The following is a 14,714-nucleotide window of genomic DNA, read 5'->3' as shown; positions in this document are numbered from 1 at the left end:
GCGACCGTCCAGGCCCGGTTGACGGTGATTGATTGATCAGCTTGTTGAATCGTTGATCAGTGAATTTTTTTCCAAGCCGTTGCCATGTGAAACAGGAAGCTTTGACAGAATCTCTCAACCAGTGTCATTAAGTCATCAGCAGATGCTGCTGTGACTTGCTAGCCCTTTCTGCATTTAGCTTTGTTTGTTGTTTTTTTGCAGTCAGATGTTAAGCTAAGCTTTTCTTGAAATGCTTACAAGCTTAATGTCTTCAGCTCTGTCTGTAGTGTTAGTGTTTATATTAGTTTATAGCTTTTTATGTGTGGTTTTTTTAATATTTGTATGATATGTTGAGTGCTTTGGTCAGCTGTGCTGTGGTAAAGCGCTATATAAATAAAGTTGAGTTGAGTTGAGTTGAGCTCTGACTCCTTGACATCTCTGCTCATCCAGAACAGTTTACATTTGTACATGGTCTCTGTTGTAGGAAAACAAAAGGAATCTGTGATTATAATTTAAAAAAAAAGTTTAATTATGTAAACTGAGTTAAATTATTTAATTTTGGTTCGGTTCGGCTGCATTAATCCTATATAGCAGTGAACAAAAACAAGAAAAACACCACATACTGGAAAGATCACATCTTTGATAAATACATTAATGACTGAAATATGTACTATTAAATTGCAGAAGAGAGTTGGAGGTCAACAGTAAAATGACCTAATTTAGAACAAATTAGACTGTTCACTACCTAAACCCGTTTAGAGGCATCATCTTACTTTGACATGGTTCAAAGCACAATAGAAGAACATCTGAATGTTTTTAGTTTCATTCTACTCTTGGAGACATGATCACTTCTGTTGAATTATTTATTGTGTTTGATACAAAAGTGAGATTTGAGTTTTACTGTAATCTGGTGCAGCAGGTTTCAAGTTGTGAGGAAGCATTTCTGCACTATGAAAAGGCTAAAAAACATCCTGTCCCTCTTACTGAAAGCTGCTCTCCAGCATCTGCAATAACAGTATCAGGTTTTTCCAGTGCAGCAGTTGCTTTGACATAGATACGTTATCCACATTTAAATGTGGATACTTTAAGGCTCAGTCTGTTTCCTCTGTGTGAATAAGCCCTATTATCATCTTGTCAATTTCAGTTTCCTCCCTCTGCAGCCACTCAAACATACATCCGCAGATGCATACGTGCACACGAACACACTCTCAACACACACACACAGCTCATAACTCTACAGTGTCAATAGGTTTAAACTCGGCATGTCCAGCCTTTGGCTCTGTCACAGAGAGAGGAACCTGGGATTAATGAGTCAACCTCCACACTTACTGCAGGAGACAAAAGGGCTGGGAGTTAAGTGTCGACTCCTCCGTCAGCCCAGAGGTGTTGAAAGAGTGGATTGTGAAGGAGGAAGTTCTTCTGAGGGTTGAGTGGATGCTTATCTGCTTCTGAGCAAGGGAGAGAAGAGGGAGGAAAGGACTAAAAGTTAGAAGAAGAAGAGAGAGGCAATAGAAGGTTCAGCTAGTAGAAGTAGTAACAGGAGTAAAATAAGTGATGGTAGTAGTGCAGGTAGGTGTAGTAGAAGTAGAACCAGAGGTGTTTGGAGCAGTGTTTATATACAGTATCCACACTAAATGCTAAGCAAAGAACAGTAAATCCTCTTTTATGCTCACGGAGGCTGTGCCAGGATAAACAAATAGCAGTAATTGACTACACCAGTGTTGTGTGGTCATGTTCACTGACAATTAAAAAGGAGTCATCAGCAGAAAGGAGGCCACAGAAAGTTGTCAGCTTAACTTGGCTGCTACACGACACCTGATAATATTTGTTCAGTATATGTCATCACTTTGGAAAGCTCAGTGTCCACACCATGAGTGAAAATGCTCTTGTTTTTTGATTCTATTCTCTGTGGAGACCATTTCCAGAAAGCTCAATTTTTAAATGTTAAAAAAAAAAACCATTGGTTTAGTGTAGACATGTCAAATTGGCAAGAAACAGTGCGAGTTTTTCTTCAGGCTTAGCCAAAATGGACGAGATCTTACTAGGGTTACTTTATTTGCCTGCTCAACCACAGATTATACACACAAACATAAATCAGTACACACTGTACACTGAATCAGCGCACTGCAGCCACACACACACACACACACACACACGCACTGTTGTCCTTCTCTGACATTTTCATCCTATTTATCAGTGTTTCACCACGTTCCTCTATTTGGCCTCAGAGCACCAGCTGCTTTGCCCATGGTTTCTCGTATTGTTAGTCAGTTCTCAGTTTAGTCCATCTACAAACGCAGTAGCACCAGGTGACACTTCACAAAACATAACCATGATAAGTCATTAGAGCCCTGGTGATGATCCTACATTCTTTGTAGGAGTCTGTGATTTCAGTTTGCTTTCTTCTTCAAACTTCCATCAAGTTATACTGAGTCTTAACACCTAAATACCAATTCCACTTTTCTTTCAGGGGCCAGAATTACTGAGCAAGTATGTTGGAGAGTCTGAAAGAGCTGTGAGAGAGGTGAGAGCATTTAGCTTTTCTTACCACATGTTTAAAATGACTTGGTTTAAACTAAGCTGTCAACACTGGAGTTGTGTTAACAGAAAATTATACAACCTGACATTTCCTGGCCACCTCATCGTACCAAGGGTGACATTCTAATTCCTGTAATATTTTTAGTGGTTGATGTAATGAACGAATGCCCCGTGTTTTAATGTGGGACATTATGAGTGCTGTATTTCCTGTGTATGTTTGTGCACAGTTCTGATTCATTTGTCCTGTTTTCCTCTTCTCTGTTGTTGCCGGTGCTGCTTGCAGGTGTTTCGGAAGGCGAGGGCCGTCGCTCCCTCCATCGTCTTCTTTGATGAGATCGATGCTCTTGCCAGTGAAAGAGGAAGGTATGTGTTTCTTTGCTTGGAGCCATAGAAAGAGGCCTGGATTTAAATAAAATATGCAATGGGTGACAGAAAGAATGTCAAAGGCAGTTCATTCCCACTTGATAAATATGTTTTTCCTCCTTCACAGTTCCTGTTGATGACTGCTACTGTCCAGCGTTTACTATTTTCGGCACTGTGGTTGTTCATTGTCCAGCGATGACAAATGCACAGTCATCGTTATGGCCTGCTTTAATTTAGTCTGCCCCCACATTTCTCACAAAGATTCACTTATGAATGAACAAACATCCCAAACAGTGTGCATGACTGCACTATCAAAGCCAGCCACTCAGTTCCCATGGAGTCCTCTTAGACTTTTGCGGCTTTTTGCTACCGGCTAACACAGAACACAGTCTTGTCCGGAGGCGCTTTAGTGGGATGGCACTGGGGACATCTGTGGCTTAAAGGAAAGAGGATGGGGGGCGGACAGAGGACACAGACCGGAGGCACACAAACCCTTCATTGTGCCCTTCCACAGCAGATGGGGGAGGCCAAATATGCAGCGTGCTTCCTGGTAAACCAGTCGATGAAACTAAATGTCATACGTGGGGAGCAAAGACAGGCCAACGAGTCATTCGTATAACTTTTCAGATGCTTCAGATTGACTAAGATGTAACATATTTTGACACCTGCAATTTTGTGAATGAGCCACTGATCGTGAAATGTTAGATTCTAAAACAGCACAGCTAGATCCATAAATCTTCTTTTCCATCTCTTCTATTTGAAACCACCACCGCCTGTTACATTTTCTCAGTGCACGTTTTCTTGACAAAGATATTTTGTTTATCCTCATAAAAAAAAATAAATAAAAAAATAGCTTCATGGATATTAATTTGAAGCTAATCCTGTTTAATACACCAATATGCCCCCCCCCAAAAAAATTTAAATGTAATTTCTTTGGCTTCAAAGTTTTTATACTCTTTGAATTGGAGTAATCTAAATTAACACAGGACTGAAGCTAGTGCCATTATTGTAACTGCTTCTGCTGACACTTTCAGAAATATTAAATTTACTGCCACTACTGCTGATGTTAGTGTTACATTGTTAAAAACTATGCAAGTACTACTGCCGAGGGTGAAATATATGGTTGACACACATTGTTAAAACTGTCAAACTACATTCCTGTACTTTACATAGTATATATTTGGTCTTTAGCTTTTTTTAAGGGCAGTCTTCCATTTAGTATATATTTGATCTTTAGCTTTTTTAAGGGCAGTCTTCCATTTTGACTGCACATTACAGCACAGCACAGGCGTCTTCCAAAGAAATCTGGAGCACAGTTTTTGTACTTTGATGCAGCTTTGACTCTATTTCCATTGTACAGGTTATGACTCTTATTTCATCCTGTTCTTGTCGGTCAACTCTGTGCTAGTGGGACTGTCAAGTTCTCTCTGCATTTACAGGATGATTGAGAGTCCCTCTCCTTATCTTGATGTTCAATTTTGTGAATGTACTTTGTGAGAACTGGCTGTGACTCTCCACCCAGCTGCAGCCAGCTTTCACAATAATGCAGCACAGCCTGAGAGTTTGTCAGCTGTGCCTTGAGGCCACTCGACATTTTAAGAATGCACTTAGTGCTGATCTATAAAGGTTATTTATTGGTCTTCACTTCCTGCCATGTTTAATGAATGAAGTGGCTAACACACGTCGGCAAGAATTCAAAGCTGTCGACACAACCAGACGGCCTCTGTTTCATAGTGTGTGTGTTTTTTCCGTCTCGACGCAGGAGATAGGAAGCACCTGTAAATCAGTCAGCCTACCTGCCACGAGTCCAGACTGGTGGAATGAAATGAAGAAGGCAGGAAGAAAGGGAGAATTCAAACAGGGAGGCAGAGATTTACAGATGACAAGAGAGAAAAACAATGTTAATGCTAATAAGAGAAAATTGATGTTTTTCTCAGGATTGACTGAACTGACTGCATTCCTCACAGAGACTCTAGAAAGTCAGAAGGAAGATAATTAAGAGATAAGGCAGAGGGATCACTGGATTAAAAATAATGATAATAAATGAAAGACAGAAAAGCTTTCTCTGTGGATGACGTTCACTCATTGTGACTTTGTCCCTCGTCCTGTCCCCCGCTCCGTAGAGCCTCTTTTTCCCACATCCTCCTTTCTTTCATCCCTCTTTCCACTGCTCACTCTCACCCAACTTTCTCTCATCACCTTTTTTTATTTTTTCTCTCTTTCTCAGATGACTCCTCTCTCTCCAGGTCACTGCTCTGTCCTGCTTTCCCCAAACCTCTTCCCTCCATCTTCTCTCTCCCTTTGTATCTCAGTGACAGAGCCCCTTTGTGTTCCTGTGCGGCCTTGTCTCTCCTAATGATGTCTGGCACTTCCGCTGGCCCTGTCAACAGAGGCTGTGTGCGTTTGTGTTTGAACTGGGAAGGGTGGCTGTTTGCACTGCACCATGGAAAACACCCACCTTGTAATGCCGTGTCTAACGCACTGATGAGTTTTGTAAAACACAGGGCTAATGATATTCTATATACTGTCAACAAATCCTACTATAATTGTTGTTGATGTAACCAAGACCAGGGGCCTGTACCACAAAGCATATCCCACCAGTTCCGGCTAACTTTGGGATCATCTGGCTTCACTGAGCCTCCGACATTAACATGCTCCAGAGCAGGTTAGCTGTGCAGGTTAGCTGTGCAGCATTCTGTACGTTACCATGGTGAGCTAGCCCAATTAAAAGTACTGTCTGACACTGCACTACTAAAATCACAATCAACTTTTGTCTTCCACATTATGTGAAATGATGAATTTGAATCCAGATGAGATACGACATTCCCAAACTTTCCCAGAGTGGCCAAACCAGGGGACATGTTTGTCTAAAGCTGGGCTGCTTTATTTGAGATGCATGTCTTGTTTTCTGCTGTCTTGTTTTGAGATCAGTTCAACAGGACATCATTAGCAGGAAAGTTCACAATTTCTGAGAAGAAGTTCATTGAGGAAAAGAAGAATTGTGCTAATGAAAGAGTTTTCTATCATCTGCCAGCATTGAATCGATGCAAAAGTTTCCTAAAAGTATTTACGAATTGGACAGTTTTCATAATTGCATAATCCTTCTGATATGAGTGATGAATGAGAAGGGTTTGAGGCAAGTGTCCCAGCCATCTAAATCCATCTTGTAATCCTGTCGTTCATCCACACATCAGTCTCATCTCTGTTTCCCTTGCTTTCTATCCCATCCACTCATCTATCTTATGTTCTCATCCACCCCTTCAGCTCCTCGGGCTCTGGGGGGGTAGGAGACCGGGTCCTGGCTCAGCTCCTGACAGAGATGGACGGCATCGAGCAGCTCCAAGATGTCACTGTGCTGGCCGCCACCAACCGGCCCGACATGATCGATAAGGTAAACAGACGCCGGCTCTCTGTCTTTATCTCTCCTTCCACCTCTTTGGTCTGTGATTGATAAGGTTGAGGAAATGTTGTGTGTGTGTCTCTCTTGTCTCCTCCTCTCCCTCCCTCCACTGTCATACATGATTGATAAGGTTAAAGCTCGCTTGCTCCGGCCTGTCTTCCTCAACTCTCTCCTGCTGTTTGGATTTTGGAGTTGTTGTTTTGGTGCAGTTTAGCAAGTGCTAGATAAATTGCGTTTTTATGAAATATATTTGGAGCTTTGACTTATTATTTTGGTTCCTTTGGCTAGGTGCCACCAAAAAATGTTCCTCTCCTCTTCCAAGAGACCACATCTGGGGCTCATCATGACCAAAAAAACAAAGAAATAACTTCAAAACACAAAACCTTTATGGATATAAGGCTATGCGTTCAGCTAAACTCTGATGCATTCACTTGTCCTTCATCTGTTTTTTACCAATTTGCGGTGTCTGGCTCTAGGGATGGAAATGTTGCTCCGTCGGTCAGCCCACCACTGTCCAGGCTGAAATATCCCCACAGCCGTTTAATGAATGACCGTGATTTTTGACACAAAGATTCATGGTTCCCAGGTGATCAATCCTAATATTTATGAGGATGCCTGATGTTTCCTTTAGGACCACCATGAGGCTGACTGTTTTGTTCACTGTTAAATATCTTTAAACTTTTAACAGAGATATTAGCTTGTGAAAGGTTTGGAGCAGGACTGACATCTCTGACCAGCCAGAGATTTTCCGTTATTTCTGCTTGATCAATAAGTTTTGTTGCATTCTCATTTCTTGTAATTTCATTACAACAAATATCTGAAGAGCTGGGCTGAGCGTGGCGAAGCAGGGTGGAGCAGGGAGAGGGGGTGTTGGACGGAGCAGTAACCAAGAGCTGGCAGTTGTTTTATGTCAACTGGTAACTGCTCAGTGCAAATCCAACAGTGCTAGGAGATACTCCTTGGAGAAATCCTCCACATACAAATTTAGGGTAACCCCCTCCCTAACCACACCACCCCCACCCCATTTCTGGCCCATATGTGAGGAAATGATCCATTGCTGTGGTGGAGAAATGACAGCAACTTCCTCCACCTCTACAACCAGCTCATTTACAACTCCTTTATTATTGCATTGGCTTAGAAATAGCCTGAGTGTTTGCATGTATGTGTGAAAGAGGGGACAGATGCACTGTAGGAGGGGGGTCACGCCCCTGAGTGGACAGATGGGAAACCCCAGGCGTCCTTCCACAAGCTGGCCCCCCTCTCAGGAAGTGGTCTCCTGGGCAGCTGAGAAATCAGATTACTCAGCCTGTCGACATCCCTGTTTGAGTGTGGCCTTGTTTTTCTATGCTTGTGGGGTCGGCTAACCTGGAGCACACTGGCATTGGAGCCGGTGTCACTTGTGGGGACCGCAGGCTGATTCCCACAACGTAGTTTGTATGAAAATGAGGCGGTGTAAAGTTAGTGTGTGTCTGTGTGTCTGCATGTCTGCATGGGTGCTTGTGTAGTTGTTGAATTACACTATGAGCTACACTGGAAATGGAGGCTATCAAATGGACAGAGTTCCCCCCACCCCTTACTCTTTCACACCGTGCCTTCCTTTATTGCCCCTTTGCCACTGTTGATGTTGATTGTCAGTTTACACCAGAGATGGGCAGACATTTCCATACCAACAGCAGGATGTGATGAGACAAATGAAGATTAATGGGACACTTTGGTGTCAGTGAAGTTATTGTCAGCTGTTGGTGGAATAGAGGAAGCTCCTGGGGGCCTCAGCTGTTTTATGGACAGAGTGAGAGAGGGGGAAAAGTGCTGTTTACTTTAGTTTGGAAGGAGCAGGTCTGCTGTCCATCTTTCAGCCTTCTGCTACAGCACAGTGTGAATTTCTGTTTCTTATCAAGTCCTTTCTCTGAGTCAGAATGAGGTTGTTTACAGTTATGAAGCAGTGTTAAACTGCATTAATGAAGTTAGTCTGTTTAGTATAAATGATATTCTTTTCATCTGATTATGTCACTATTGTACCTTTCAATATAAATTATGTTTTTAATAATGCTGAAGCTGAACTTGTGCAACACATCCTGTCCTTTTGCATGCAAACGCAGTCCTCCAACATCCTCTGGCTTTTGTATTACATCACTGACAAACATGACCAGAGGCCAGACATGATGTGACTAGTACAGCTGAATCACATCCCAACAAAAGATAACAAATGGATAGTTTTCACACAAGCACACAGAGTACTTCCTCTCACCTTTGTATCAGCGGTGATAAAAGTAATGCACATTATTACTCCAAACCACAATAATGTGCATTTGTAACTTCTCTAACACCATGTTGTAATTGCTATGTATTAAAATGTGTAGCTGGCATATTAGATGCAGTGGCCAGAATAAGTAGGCAATTCCTATGCACAATGACATGTCATCAGACAGCCCCCCCATCACACCTCCTTACGCCCCATTCACCTTAAAAACTTTTCCACTTCCTTTTTCTTTTGTATTGCACCTATCACCCAGGCCCACCTCTGACCTGCTGTGACAGTCTGTGGTGATTGATTAGCACCACCAGGAATATTTATCCAGGAAGAACCCCCTGTCACTCTGTTAGTGGAGCAGCTGTCCATCTAACTGGTTGCACACACAAACACACTCTCAAACGGTCCCATACAACCATTTGCTGTTTTTTTAACTGCATTTTGCGTTGTTTTTGGCTTTCCAGCTTGTTGTTGTGAGTTAGTCCTCAGTAAAGACAGTGTTGGTTTGTTGTTCCACTAAATGGCCTATGTACACAGTGCTTCATCTATGCTATCAGGAGGTAGGGCTACTTACACTGGAGAAGATTGCCAGCAGATGGGTCTTTGAATGGGACCAGAAGTTACCAGCTGGGCTCTTATCAGATCAAGGGGCCAAAACAAAACAGAGGCAATGGAATTAGGGACAGTGTCTGAGAGACTGACTCCACATGCAGTTAACCTGGCTGCAGTGTGGAGAACACAGCGGCAGTGAAGACAAACCCAGCACTTGTCCAAGTGTTTTCTTTTCCTCCACTTTTGTCACTGATGTCATGTATAACACCCAGTCATCAATTCTGAGATAAAAAGACAAGAACTAGTGGCAACTTTTTTATTATTATTAGTTACTTAGAGAATGGAACCACACAACTTACTGAACAAATGTTTAAAGCTGCATTAACTAACTTCTCCACTAATTTTTGCCTGTTAAGGACGAAGAGAGTCGAAACAAGCTCAAGCGGTATCCCCTCCTCTTCTCCCTCCGCTCCTCTATACCCTCCTGTCCTGTTTGTGAAACTATGCCATATGTGGTCACAAAAGCCAGAGACAGTTGTGGCAGTCAGGTAGCGCAGCAGTAACAACCGGCTCCAGAACTAATGTGTACGAAATATAGAGCCCATGGTTTTCTGTGGCATTGCAGCGGCACAGTGTCAAATGAAGAGGTTAACATTTTAGCAGCATGCATACATATGTCTAACGTTGTTTGTTGAAGATGTATCTGCAGTAACAAGTAAATTATACAGAGGAATGTTTTTCCTCTGTATATTGATACAGTGCTAATGTTCCGGCCACTTGCATTCAGTGTTCCATACTTGATACACATAACGTTATAAGGTAACCAAGAGTTTTATGTGAAACAAGAGAAATTTCATGCTGTTCTTTGATAGCTGAACAAACTCCCCACTTTTCTAGTTGTGTTTAGGGTGTAAATTTGAACAGCTTCTCACTAAAATGACACATGGACTGCAGTGCTATATCTGACATAAACTGGACCAAAACCAAGGAAAAATTAGCAAACTGAGCAAAATAACTTCATTTACTAATCCAGGAAATCACGCTGGTTTCTAATAATTGGACAATAAAACATTAATGCTGCAGTCAGTTGGAATGACAATGGATGCAAATTACAACCATAATAATTCAACACAAAGGTACAAAATTGAAAAGCTAACATTAGCTTGCTGATGATGCTGACGTGCACATTAGCCAGCTACAGTACTTGTGCATCTAGCAGGAAGAAAGCTGCATTCATGTCAAATTTTAGTCTTTTGGATGCTTTTAGTGCTCTCCATCTCCAGCATGCCAAGACGATGTTAACACTGGTTTTGTCGCACTCTTTCTGTGCTACAGAATTTTTGGCCTCTTGGGTCTAACGGGTCCGTGCCCATCCTGGGTCGTAGCTGCAAAGGGAGACTTCGTGGTCTGTTTTTGAAATGTGCTGGTTTGAAAAACGCATCTCGTAACCTCTGACCGGCGGGGGCATTGAAGAAATGTGGTGCGGATTTTAACAATGCCTAGAGACGGGTAGAAATATACACAGGGCCTGATGATAGTAGAGTAGGGTGCGGATAAAAGTATTGGTATTATTTTTGTGTTGATTGACTGATTAGATAATGTACACAGCAGTTTTGGCAGTGCTTATTTAGTATGTTAACAACAGTCACTCAATCATCGTTTTCACCACTAAATCAATATTCCTGTACCTTTGTGGTTAGGTGTAATTCAGCAAACCCCAGCCTATCCATCAGATTGTCTGTGGTAACAGTTAGAGCTCGAATAATTTCACTTGGGATTCACCAGTGTTCACTTGAGAACACAAGATCACATCCTGTTCAACACATAAGTGCTTTTAATATTATGTTAGAAATATACTAAATATTGTTAAACTATAACTCTACTGTCAGATCAAGTTCCAGCAGGTTTAAGAACAGAGGCCCACCCACTTACAAATTTCTGCTTTGACAGTGTTACCTGCCTGTTTTACTCATTTTGTTATGGATGAAGTTGTGCCAGAATGTTGTCTGAGTCACTTCACAGCTCCCCAGGCATGTTACCATGCTGGAAGAGTGACAACAAGTAAACGGTTGTAACCACCTTCCTTCCTGACAATACATTTTCTTCCCCAGATTTTTTCTAAAACCATTACTTATATATATATACACACACAACCCCAAATCAGAAAAAGGTGGGATGCATGCTAAATCAGAATTAAAACTGACTATAGTGATGCCTGAACCATCTGTGTCCTGTATTACATTGACACAATACAGCGGCACATTGTTTGATGTGATACCTCATCAATTTTATTCATTGTTCAAATTAAACACTTCAATCCTGATGCTGCAGCACGTTCCAGAAAAGTTGGACCAGTAAAGCGTTTACCGCGGTGTGATGTTGCCGTTCCTTTTCACTACACTTAAGACGTTTTGGGACTGAGGACACCAAGTGATTCAGTGTGTCAGGTGTCATTTTGTCCCATTCTTCCTGCAAATAAGTCTTAAGGTGCACAACAGTCCTGGGTCGTCATTGACATAATTTGTGTTTCAAAATGTGCCACACATTTTCTGTTGCTGACAGGTTGGTGCTGTGGGGGCAGGGCAGTCCAGCACTCAACACCATTTTCCTCCACAGCCAGGCCTCAGTAATGTGTGCACTATGGAGTTTGCATTGTCTAGTTGAAATACGCTTTGAAATATCATTATGTTCTGCACCGTAGAGGGTGACGTATCCAAATCCCTTCCTATCTTTCTTTGAGGAACATGGTTTTTAAACAGTTATAAAGGCTGAAAACCATTATAAAGCCTCATCCGGTTCTTTCAAACCAGGAACTCCGAGGGACGACTCAGACCACTTGAGTATATAAAAAATATAACCATGCTGGTTTATTCAAAAAGTCACAGGCAAGAATTCACACTTCAAGTCCAGAGATCTTCCAACCCCCAGGCTGCCAAAGCAGCCCGGAACCCAAAAGCCCCCGAACCAAGCATTGCTATACAATATTAATCCTTTCTGGGCTGTCGAACCATGACGTCACCCGATAAGCAAGCCTTGCAGCTGCCATAACGTTTAGCCAAAACATGAGGAAAAGTCAAGGTGCGTGACTGTTGTTTTCGTGGTGTGTATCTAAAACAATTGGACATAACCTTACACATTAAGACAAATATTAAGACTAGCATTACTGTTGACACTAACAGCTGTTTTCCTGTAACCTTGACGTGCCTGCAGTCTGCACCGCAGGCTGAACAGTTAACAGCCTAAGCCAGTCACCCTGTCTGCACTAAACATTCCTAGACAACAAATCTCTGAATATCTATCTAACTAAAAAATAACCTAACAAGTTCAATAATTTTCTCACACACACATGTTGGCAAACCTGCGGTCCTCAGCAGTCACCTGTTAACATTACCTGTTTCAAATGGAATAATCATTTTATTGTTTTACATTGTTACTGGCTCTGAAATGCAACCGCCCCAACTTTTTTTTGAAATGTGTTTGATTAAAAGAATAAAATTGATGAGGTATCACGGCAAATAATGTGCTGCTATGATGTTTTCAATGTCATACAGGACACTGATGGTTTGTAAATCATCTGTGTCTTTTATTACATTGAAAACAAAAAAAAAAAACATACTTATGAACTTCAATGTAAGCAGTGTCAAATTTTAAACCTTATTTGTGATGGCAAACAAACTATGACTGAAAATGCAGCAGGTTCTTTAACAGTCCACATGCTTTATTATTTTATTGCTCTTGCTGTAGTCCAGTCTTTCTGCAGTGTAACGTCTTAGCCACCAGATCAGGTTGCCTTGTCTTCTCTGTCTACTGCTGTTCTGTTTTTTTTTTTTGCCACCTCTGCATGTGTGCAGACGCTTCTCTCTGAAAATCAGCCCATTGTGCTGTAGTGTGGCCTCTGAACAGGAGATGGTGCCAAACTTGACAGTTCTTTTGAGAACTATATGCAATAGTGTCCATTGATAAAGATTGCACCTTTGCTGCTCAGTGGTCAGAGTAAGCAGTTAGAGGTTCAGTTCCTCCTGGGGACAAAGTATGTACTCACGGTGATATCAGGAATTTAGGTTAAAGTGCTGTTAAATGTTGCCAGTTTTCATTGTAGCTGGCAACAGCAGGAAATGTCACTAAATTCATTTTTTCCTCATAAAACCAGGCTGAAAATAGATTTACATCTCAGTGAACTCTGTTTCATATTATTTAGTGCTGTTGGGTTATGATACTTTGTGCTGCATGCGCTGTGTAGCAGCTCCATGTTTACATTCTGTCTCCCTAGATTTAGCAGTAATTTGGTACTTCTAACCAGTATTTTTATAAATCAGTGAAATGCAGCATGATTTATAACATCGAAATACAAAGCATAAGGTCTTCTGAGAGTGTTTACAAGCCTTCATGATCTCGCAGTCTCGTGTCCTAACGTACCTCCAGTAACACAAGGCAGTGCTGTGATTGTGCAGCATGTGACTGTTTCATGGTCACAGTTTATAAATGTACACATGCTTACTTCTTGAAGTCAGTTTATTTTTTTTATTTTTTTTTATCTATTGCCCATAACTATGACTCTAATAACTCTTTCTTCCATTGTTGATTTCAGTTTCACACACATGACTGCAGTGCATCTGGCCCCATGTCTCGTTACTGACAAGTACTGTATGTTAATGACAGGTGTGTTAATTTATACGTTTTATTAATTAATTAATTTATAATTCTGTGACCTACTGGGCTTTAGCAGGAGCCATACAAAGTAAATACCTGCCATCAGGCCAGTTTGGGTAACCTGAACATCTGCCAGTGATTTCCTAGCTAGTCTGGACTTTGCTAATTGTAATCACTGTTGAATTCCACCAGACTGCAATTACTGGGTCACTTTGTAAATATTCAGGCATTAGTTAAGAGTAATTTAGATTTTTTTACCCCTCTCTCCTCCTCTTTTATATGCACAGCTGACATCAATGTGTGTGTGTGTGTGTGTGTGTAGCTTGCTGTTCTTGTATGCCTGTATGCTGATGTCGCAGATCTTAATCAGTGGTGTTTTGCAAATGATTTATGCTTTTCTTATCACCTGCCTGGTGAACCAGGAGGGCGGGATTTCCTGTCTCATGACTTTAGAGAAAATGTCACATAGGTTATAAATTATATTAGAGGAAATTAAATTTACTTTCATACACCGTGATGTGACTGGAACACATTGTCATGTAAACATCATAGTAAAGTAACCTAAAGTAAAAATACCATAAGAATGTGTATGTCTGATGTAGAGTGTGTTAATTCCTTCTCCCATAAAGAAGGAGAAGAAGAAAGCAAGCCTCCCTTTAACACTCAAAACATTTCAGGCTTTGTTATGTGGCCTCACCAGAGGCAGTCGGAGGATCCTCAGAGTTTCGCTCAGTGAATACCTTTTGTTTTGCCTTTTCTTTGGCAAAACATCCACCTGAGCCATGCCTCACCTCAACAGGAAACAACCCTTAGCTACAGGAGAAGCTATAAGCCAGCCAGTCAAAACAGGCCATATTTTATTTTGTGTTGGACTGACGTTATCGTCTTCCAAGCTTTGCTGGAATCTCTTTCGGTGCCGTCATAAAGGATTAGAGCTTATTCGCAGTTTTTTGTGACTGCACAAATCTGAATAGGGTCCTG

General features: G+C 41.5%; 1 protein-coding gene across 3 annotated transcripts in view; it reads left to right on the top strand.

Moving 5' to 3' along the window:
- afg2a (AFG2 AAA ATPase homolog A) overlaps positions 1-14,714 on the top strand; it is a 101,130-nt gene that overhangs the window by 24,197 nt on the left and 62,219 nt on the right. For 2 of the 3 annotated variants that reach the window (XM_020594068.1, XM_020594067.1), the window contains exons 13-15: positions 2,450-2,503; positions 2,801-2,880; positions 6,145-6,271. In XM_020594068.1, coding sequence (XP_020449724.1) covers positions 2,450-2,503; positions 2,801-2,880; positions 6,145-6,271 — 261 coding nt within the window. Of the gene's footprint in view, positions 1-2,449; positions 2,504-2,800; positions 2,881-3,005; positions 3,665-6,144; positions 6,272-14,714 lie in introns of those variants that run through there. The other variant, XM_020594069.1, reaches the window with a different exon arrangement.

This window comes from Monopterus albus, unplaced genomic scaffold (genome assembly GCF_001952655.1).
Source record: "Monopterus albus unplaced genomic scaffold, M_albus_1.0 scaffold21.1, whole genome shotgun sequence".
NCBI lineage: Eukaryota > Metazoa > Chordata > Actinopteri > Synbranchiformes > Synbranchidae > Monopterus > Monopterus albus.
This window is presented reverse-complemented; position numbering and strand designations above follow the sequence as displayed.